The sequence below is a fragment of the Plodia interpunctella genome, chromosome 22, assembly GCF_027563975.2.
Source record: "Plodia interpunctella isolate USDA-ARS_2022_Savannah chromosome 22, ilPloInte3.2, whole genome shotgun sequence".
In the NCBI taxonomy this organism is placed as follows: domain Eukaryota; kingdom Metazoa; phylum Arthropoda; class Insecta; order Lepidoptera; family Pyralidae; genus Plodia; species Plodia interpunctella.
In genome coordinates this window covers 2966837-2976314 of record NC_071315.1, presented here as the reverse complement: position 1 = coordinate 2976314, position 9478 = coordinate 2966837, and the positions used below count along the sequence as shown (strand labels likewise).

The 9478-nt window shown below is 32.9% G+C and overlaps 2 protein-coding genes across 5 annotated transcripts in view; one reads left to right on the top strand and one right to left on the bottom strand.

Annotated features, from left to right (window-relative positions):
- Positions 1-29: 29 nt before the first annotated feature.
- Positions 30-3651, bottom strand: Orc6 (Origin recognition complex subunit 6). Its single transcript, XM_053761973.2, has 6 exons — positions 3420-3651; positions 2935-3061; positions 2458-2646; positions 2011-2066; positions 1426-1589; positions 30-1044 (listed from the first exon to the last, which is right to left on the bottom strand). The coding sequence occupies exons 1-6, from the start codon at positions 3491-3493 to the stop codon at positions 785-787; spliced, it is 870 nt and encodes a 289-aa protein (XP_053617948.1). The 5' UTR covers positions 3494-3651; the 3' UTR covers positions 30-784.
- A 599-nt stretch (positions 3652-4250) lies between these two features.
- The window catches only part of Galphas (G protein alpha subunit s), a 39232-nt gene continuing 34004 nt past the window's right edge, over positions 4251-9478 (top strand). For 2 of the 4 annotated variants that reach the window (XM_053761982.2, XM_053761979.2), the window contains exons 1-2: positions 4275-4456; positions 4764-4959. The gene's annotated coding sequence lies outside the window, so the exon portion shown is untranslated. The other 2 variants (XM_053761980.1, XM_053761981.1) reach the window with 2 other exon arrangements.

Sequence of the window (9478 nt, the reverse complement as noted above, 5' to 3'; positions counted from 1 at the left end):
ACAAATAAATGATAAAAATAAGAAACATATTCTAAAAGTCACCATATTGTATTTTAAAAATGTCATTTAAAAAAAGAGTTCACACAAATTTTATCTATATTAGTAATGATATTAAAATACAGTCTTTGAATTTATCAGCAGGTTTCATAACTTGAACAAAGCCTTAAATTATCCTTCTCTTAATGTCTTAAAAATATTTACGAGATGTTCAATTTTGTAATGAATCTGAAATCTTTATACGTTTTTGTTTGTAATTTTAAAATAAAGCAAACAAGAGGGATGTTTTCATTACCATTTTACGAGGCGGGTTGTACAAGGTGTTGTACAAGGGTTTGTACAAGTGAAATATAGGTACTTTAAAACACTTATGTTGTAAATTGTCATTGGTAAAAAAATAAACATATTAACATACAACATTTCTTTCATAATCAGGTATCATAGTTAAAATTGTACTTAATTTAACAATTTAAATATAGTTAACCAGCCTTTTATGATTGTCGTAAACAACTAATTATTTTGTCGAAAATATTATAAAACCTTATCTCTCTCATCTGATCGCTTTCCAGTTCCTTCCTCAGCCATAGAGTGAAATATCGTGAATCCTATTCGAAACACTGCCGGCCTTTTGTGCCCTCCTGGAAAATGTCTCTAGGTACGCCCATGATGACAGTGAGTATGAATTATCACTTCTTTATGCAGTAAGACTAAGAGGAATCCAGTGTATATGAACACCCACAAGAAGTCTCAGAAACACAGAATAATAGAGCACCGGAACCCAAGGCCTTTATATATTAAGCGGAAAGAGTAACCTGACGCCATTTTTTTTACCCGGACTCTTATATGGTGAGAATTTCTGCGGGGTCTTCCTTGGAGATCTCCGAGGGGTGGTCGGGACCTTCTCAATTTTCTGTGTTTGTTCTAGAAGCGCCAACTCTTTGTACGCCGCCTCTAGCATTCGTCGTTTCCAGTCTTCGTAGCTTTCTGTCTGTGGCTCTTGGATTTCGATTTTTTGCTCCTCTATTTCCATCGATTCTTGTTCGGTTTCTGTCAAAAGATATCATTGTGTTATTATTTTAGTTTTTATATTTTATTTTACTAGTTCCACTTAAGCCGTAGGTACATATGTACATGTCAATACATTTTTTATATCTATAGATAGATAGACGTTTATTTGCTACAAACACACATATATAAAGAAAAAAAATTATTAAATCAACCATTCATTTTACGGTTTTGAGTGATTAGAAATATTGAAGTCAGTTTAATTTTTTTTGGGAAAAGTACTTATGTCTTATTGAGAATAAGTAATTGTTAAATCTGTGACGACAATTCAATCTTAAAGCTTCTTCAATCTTATAAATCACAGGATAACACACACATGATTGAGAACACACATTGATATTTATATTAAAAAATAACATTTACCATCGACTACAGCAGTTTTAGCAGGTCGTCCCCGCTTCTTCTTCGCTACAGCAAATTTGTCGTCCACAAATTTGGTCCAGTCCGCGTCGAGTTTGCCCCACTGTGCCGGCTTAAGTCGAGACTTCTCTATTAGTTTTGTCTTTGGCACTTTCACTTTGGACAGCCTGAAATTTATACAGATATACAAGTTTGTTATGGCGTGTGGTTACCAATCAAGAATACAACGACTATGGGATATCTTTCCTTGACAGCCGATAGGCAACAACAGCAGTCCATAAGAGGGTTTACGTCAAACAGGCAGCCGGTCGTAAAATCACAGTTGAATCTTCAGAATTTTAAGATTTTCTATCGGGCTTGGGCTTCTAGGCGTCACAGCCGCGAGCACGGATTTTCGGCACACCCCCCTCTGAACTATAAGCAACGCTACCCCTAGATCGTTTTTAGGTCACAGTGGCTCATAACTTTTGTTACATATCTGTTTAAATTGAATGTAACCTGTTGTGTATACCTTAATAAATAAATAATTATACTAAGAGTTTGTTTTAATATTACACAGTAAAAAATATCAAAAATAAGTACACAAACCTGCAAGCTTGAGACACTGCCATACACACATATTGAGGCAGATCGAGGTCAAGTTCCTGAAATTGTTTTATAATTCATGAAACAATACAAATTTATACTTGAAAATTATATTATGTTTTGAGTGGTTTCACTCCCTCATAATGATAATTCCATTTCCTCCTATGGATATCATACAAGGTCTACTAAGGGATAAAAAGCGTTGACAGCTCATGGAAAACAATAGCATCCCAAAGGGGGTTGATGTACAATAACAATAACCGAAAAAAGAAAAATCCCAGCCGTAACCCAGACATAGGCACACATAACAAACACACTTTCACATTTTATAATAATAGTATGGATTAGAATATAATATAGAATATATAATTATATAGATATTTTCTTGCATCTCTTTCTATTTCGCCCTTTCTTATCTGCAAGTTCAAGCAAACAAATAACAAAAAATACCACTTTAGCCTGCTTCTGGTACTCCTCTAATATGTTGTCAGCCAGCTCCTGCACGCTTGCACACTGCAGTGTGACACAGAGTGTGGACACTGTCAACCTATCAGAGTTCAGCTCCAGAAGGTTCACTACCACCTTCCGGCAGTTTGTATACATTGTAGGCTTCAAACCGGAGTATTTGATGGCAGCTTTCTGGAATGAAAAGCATATTCAGAACAGTCAGCAGCACTCACTTTGTTTATGTTTTTATTTTTCAATGACTTCACTGGTCTAGTTGTTCTCAATACAATACAATATTACAATACATTTTCAATTCAAATTATATATTTTTTTATGTAGGGGTACCAGATAATGCAGGCGAAGTCCAACAGCATTCATTCATATATGTTTTGAGTTAAACAAATGTGGTGTTATGACTCATGAATTTTCAAATTATGTATACACAATAATTTCCTGCAATAAATTATATAGTATATTTACCACATCAAATTCAATCCCAAAAACGTTTGCAGCCAAATCCAAGCAGATCACTACTTTGCTTGTGTCTGTCATGTTACTACCGGCTACATTTCTCATCTGAAGGAGTCTCTCAAATTCCGCTGCTTTGCTGAAATGTAAATAAACATATGAATGACCAGGCAAATCTACAAAGATATCTGGCGGCAAGGGAGTCAAATACATTTTATATGGTAATATATAAAAATGACTTGAAACTCAGTCTGTAACCAGAAGCAGAAGACCTAACCAGAACCTCAGACCAGAACAAAGAACCAGAAGAACATACATATATATATTATTTTGGGTTGAATAAACCTTAAATGAGGTTATTATTATTAATTAGGTTATAAAAACAATATATCCACCTATTTTATGGCTTCATAAAATTATATAAGGTTATTTTAAGGGTAAGTTTAAGGTATAGGGTACAAAATTTAATTATCTGATAAGCATCACAGTAAACTTACTTTAAAAGTTTTTCTTTATCACTAATACCTAATTTGGATGCTATCAATGTTAGTGTTTTGTTGTGGACAGACATGGTACAAGTTTTTGGACACAAACAATAATATAATTCCCACGTTTACCCAATTTTTTCGTTTAGTAACAGAACCGATAACGGAAACGATAAAATGTGCGCGTTTTATAAACAAAACAGCTGTCTGTACTTATACTTCACTTTTCATTCTTTCCTTTTACATCAATGTCCATATGACATTTGTTTGTAATTCTTTTCATTCGTTCTTCTGCCATAAACAAAATGAGTATTTTTAAATTAGACTTGACGTTCATGATTGGCGCCTGGCAGGGATAAATAAAATCTGGGTGTGCGAATAAATACGTCTCCCATATACAACCATATAAAATTTGCCATAAATTATTTTGTCTTATATTTTACGATGGTTATTTGTTCCTAATTTATTGTAATAAATAAAGTTGCTTTCTTCCATTATATTAATGGAGAAATTATTTTAAAATTGATACGGAGAATAACATTAGATAGATATAATTTTTGTTGTAAAGAGTAGTATAGTAGGTAGATAAGCTATTCTTAAATCAAAGGGGAAAGGTTACACGGTACCTAATTACTATTGTTTGTTTCCTATAAATACTTATATTAAAAAGTATATACATAAAAATAATAAACACTAATTCATTATAATATATTTTCAAAAATAAAATCATTTTCATTGTAAAATTTTACCCAAAATTCCAGTAATAAGCTTAATTATCTCGATTAAGATTTGACCACGCCCCTTTATCTCGATTCACGTAAACTTCCAATGATAAAAGACCTTTTCGTATCACATAAGGCGACATGTTGATTTTTTCTAGGTTCTAAAGCCGATACGAGATCGCTGTCATTTTTACACTACAAAATGTCTTTGTAGTTATCAGGGTGTAGGTCAAATAATTGTTATCCTATTAACTAATCCGTGTTAATTTCCGTATGTTAAACGTATTCTAAATAAAAAGAAGAGGATCCGTTCCACCCGAGGCAAGGGTGTGTATGCAGTGATAGACCGATATAGATTTGTATCAAAATAATCCAAAGCTATTTATAAATATTATTTTCTCAGCTTTTACTTATGTTCAAACGTTAATAGTAACGTCTGGTCTATAATTAACCCGGAAAGTTTATAAATATTACAGTATCCTATGGTGGTGTCCTGAGTTACATCGGGTTATAAGGTTGCCATTTTTAGTGAAAATAGTGCGGGGCGTTTTTCTCAGTGGTTCGTGTCGTGAACGATAGTGTAGTGTCGTTGATGTGTCGCGAGTGTCCTTGGCTTACGTTGTGATGCTTTCAGGTTCGCACAGAGATGCAAGTAGTGTCAGAGCCGAGATAATACCAGTGATTGAGGTGTGAGTGAAAGACTAAGGATGCGGATGCAGTGAGTGATCAGGCGGCACCACGGCTTCGTCAGTGGCAGGAGGCGCGCGGGGAGCGGAGTCTCCTTCGCAGGCCAACCAGGACACGGTGGATAACGCAACTCCCACCTGCTGGTAAGTTCCAATACAGTATTCACAGTGGTCAAACACTTTCATTGATCTCTAGTTTGTAAAAAATACACTGTTATGATGATGGCAAGATTGTCTGTTACTGTTGTAGAATAACTCCGTTCAGTATGTCTTTGAAGTCTTTCTACATATAATACAACTATGCAGTGATGAGATATGAATCTAATTGATTTTTGTTATGAATTTCCACTCAATTAAAATGGCAATAACAAGATATTCATACTTGTCACTGTTGTAGAATAGTCCACAAATATATTCAATATTCAATAGGGAATTCAATTAGTTAATTGACCACAGTTTATGTTAAAAGATCATAATGATACTTAGATTAGGTCCAAAAACTCCAATTACAAATCTTCACAAATACCATTACATACAGTGTCATGTAATGTGTATTACAGTGTATGAAAATATGTAAACACAACCGGTATTATTTTTAGTTCACAATTTAACTGATTCATCATGTGAATATACAACCTTTTAATTCCAAGATTAAAGTTTAGAAAAATGATTTGTATATAACTTGTCCTATGCCCATGTGCCATTTAAGTAGCTTATGTTGATGATATTGAATTTTAAAGTGTTTCTTCAAAAAAAAATTCTTTTGTGTACCACAACTATATTAATAAGTATTGATATATTTGTTTTTTTTATCCATATGGAAAGGCAAAGGGATCTAAGCTAGATATACATATAGTGAGACATATTTATGTCTATTAGTTCTATGTATATGTAATGTTCTTTACAATTAATTCTGTTACCTAAAGTGCATAACTTTACCTTTGTGTCATAAATGTTTTATTTGCTGATAGTGTGTCTGATAGAAAAATCTTTATTATTAGTTAAGCACCCATTCCGATAAAACTCATAGCTAACTAATTCTTTCTTGTCTTTTTAATTCTAAGGTCTTGAACCTGAATGTCAATTGTATCACAATAATAAAACTTATATACCAAATCAATATGTTAATTTTTTAAATTTACAGTTTTTACACTCTCCCTTTTATTCATAATAAAGATAAAGCATACTTTAAGCTAAACTATGTTTTGTCTCTTTCTGTCAATACTAAATTTTTAAAGTGTGATAGTTACAAAACATAGGTACTTTAACATGGTAATTATTCTTAATAAAAGTTATAGCTGTAACCCATAAAAAATAAAATGTTCAAGAATACTTGAAGAATCTTTTTATTATTGCACTTAATAATATTTGACATTGACTGAATGAGACACAACACACTTTAGATTAAATATCTTTTTTATGAATAACTAACAGGGTTAATGACACGACATATTTTAGATTCAAGTATCTTTATCTTTTTTATGAATAACTAACAGAGTTAATTTTTGAGAATGTGATATAGATATACAATTGTGTCAATAACCTACATCTAGCATTACAGATTTGTAAAATATAGTCTCATTGAAACTATCATTGATTTTTCTCCTGTGGGTCTCTTTTAATGAATGCCATCCTTCTCAGTCTTGTGTCTTACAAAGCCAGTTTCGGCCCACAACCTCTCTTATGCCATTGACCACCTTGCTTTCAGATGACCTATGTTCAGTTTCAGATTAAGAGTACCTTAAATATCTGTTTCTCTAGGTTTACTTTTCATATCATAACAAATATAATATTTCGAAATTTTGTCCATCCAACGCCATCTAGTGTGTGCAAAGCAATAAAACATAGTATTTTGCAACCCGTATAGTACACCGCTTTAAGGAAAGAATTTACATAATTCCTTTAGCGGATGTCTCTTACCCATAATCTTCCTTTCTGCTAAATTTTAACTTCATTGATTTACAATTCACTCAGCGCATTTAGCACCACCTATAACAGAATACAGGTTTTTCACAAATCCCATGGGAACAATATTTTTTCTGGGATGAAGGGTCCCTATGTCCTTCTCCATACTCTGAATTGTATATATGCGAAATTGCTAGAAGATTGGTTGAGTAGGTAACACATGAAGAGGTAACAAACAAACAAATAAACTTAGTTTCACCTTTATAATATTAGTTGGGATAGGGATAAGATAGCGTTTGGTATTTTGTGGATCCACAACCATATTTGTTTGGATGCGTAATATTTTTCACCTACTAGATAGCACTAATAGAAGAAGAAAAATTATTGATTATGTAATGTTGTAGCTATGGGGATGTTTATCTGTTTCTTATCATCACCAAGACTCATCAATGAATTCCTGATAATATCTGTTAATATATTACCAAATGTAAACAAACCAATTGAGTGATTCTTTATCTTTTTTTTTATCTTAAATAGCAGCTTACATCAGTTTTATTCTTTGATACAGTTTGAAACCAGTATTGTAATAATAAAGAATGTTTTTTTTTTCTTTGTAAAGTATACCTGCTAGCTTAAGGCGCTAAGTAGCCGCATACTAACGCCACCATCACATTTCTATCAATTTCATAATGCAAAATAAAATATGATCATGACAAATTATGCCACACTAGACAATTTTCTTAGAAAATATTACAGTTTACATCACTTACAGTTGACTAAATTGTAAACAGTGGTCACCAATGTCCATTTAGTTAACTGTGACCACATTGTATTATAGAAAACTATAACACCTTCTGCTAAAATCCTTATTGTGACATAATCTATGAAGATATATTTTTTTATTTTTCACTAAAAATGTGTTGGTGGCGCTACTGTGCGGCTAATAGCGCCTTAACGGCCCATACACACCAAATATGTGTGGAATATGTAACTCATCACAACAGGTTACCAGACAAAAATTTGATTTGATATCACTTTAAAAAATCAATTGTCAATCAATTTCCATGATATGTAACAAAAAAGTGCTCATTTTTTGGGGGATGCCTATTTGGACTTGCCAAAACGCTACATACTAATCGTATCTCCTTATGACAGCATCGGCAGGAAATTAGATTTCCCACAAAGTTAGTCCTCTAATAATTCAACCCAGGTATACATTCAGGCAAAAAATGAGCAAGATGAGTTTATATTTATTTAAACCGGTATGTAATTGGTGTATGGAATTTTATAGCAGGCGTACATATGCTCGTGAAAATAACTAGTTACATGGAACTAAACTTGAATGTAAATAAACATGTGTGTTAGCACTTCTGATTTTGTGCGACAGAGAAAGTGGGGACCCACGAGGTTGGATCTATTTACAGCTACATGTAGCCGTTATGTCACTTTTCATGACTTAAAAAATATATTAATTAGGTAAATCGCGCATGTTAACGTACCTACTATCTAAAAAAACGTCAAAAATCACGTTTGTTCTATGGAAGCCACATTAAACATTTATTTAATTCTGTTAATTTTTTACGTGAATAATACTACTGGGCTTTGGATATCACAGTCGAGAATAAAACTGGAAATAAGCGGGAATGAGAAAGAGAGTTATTATTATATAATTTTAATATACATATAATTTACTGCCTCATCATTATTTTCATATCTTCAACAGTCATTTTAAACGTTCCCACTGCTGATGCACAGGCGTGCCTTATGAATGGATAAGGAACGTGGCCCTCACCCACCACGCTGGCCCATTGCGGGTTCGCAGGTTTTAACTGACTACTTTGTACCTGTTTTCAACTGTTTTAATTGACTGCAAATACAAGCCTTTATTTATTTGATTGATTGAAAACATTGATTTGAAAATGCAACGGTAAGGTAATTACTTAAAAAGACATGAAAGTCAAAAATAAATATTACCAGATTATATCCAGTTTTATTGATAATGTTATATTTAATTAAAAAGAAGATGTTGCGTGTAAATTAAATATAACTTGCCCCATGCATGACCTATCCTGTGCATTGGTGAAAAACTCATGAAAACATATTTCTTTTATCTATGGCATGAAATTATGATGAGAAGTTTTTAAGTTTAAAAGACGCGACGCGGGGGTTTTTTTAGTTGTGTAATGTTTGTGAACCTATTTGATATTGGGTTAATTTAACTGTAGAATTTGTAGATAAGGTTAAAACGAGATCAATAGGTTCCGAAGCAGTGATTAACCAGTAGGTATACGTTTTTTATTGCTCTCAGATATCGGAACATCTGTGTAGGTTATTTTAAACGAAGTGAGATTTGTCATGATCGTGGCAAGTGGAAATCCCTAGTCTCTGTCTACTCCCAGTATATATGTACGTTATGTAGGTTACTGTATTTACAAAGTCACACGATGAAAGCAAATTAATGATTTATTTTAACATGATATTCAACCTACATGCATATTTTTCATTAGACTTAATTGTACGTGCATAGTTTCCATGTTGTGTAGTATATAACAACCATGTTTCTCAAAGTCAATCGTTTGACCTATAAAGTGGTATACTGGTAACATGTGTGAACTGGTAAAACACCCCACCACTCCCTAACAGAAAACCCCTCTTTATTTCTAAATTTCGAGAAATGATCAGTAGTTCTCAATGGACATTTTCATCAAGAACTTAGTTCACTTGTGTGTTTGCGATTACTTGCCCTGGTAGTTAGTCG

Bases quoted from the DNA above. Each gene is read 5' to 3' on its own strand.
- Orc6 (XM_053761973.2), bottom strand. From the start codon at position 3,493: ATGTCTGTCCACAACAAAACACTAACATTGATAGCATCCAAATTAGGT. The intron at 2,067-2,457 runs GTATTTTTTGTT...AAACAATTTCAG, and splicing joins ACCAGAAGCAGGCTAAAGTG to GAACTTGACCTCGATCTGCC. The intron at 1,590-2,010 runs GTTTGTGTACTT...TATAAATTTCAG, and splicing joins GCAGTGTCTCAAGCTTGCAG to GCTGTCCAAAGTGAAAGTGC.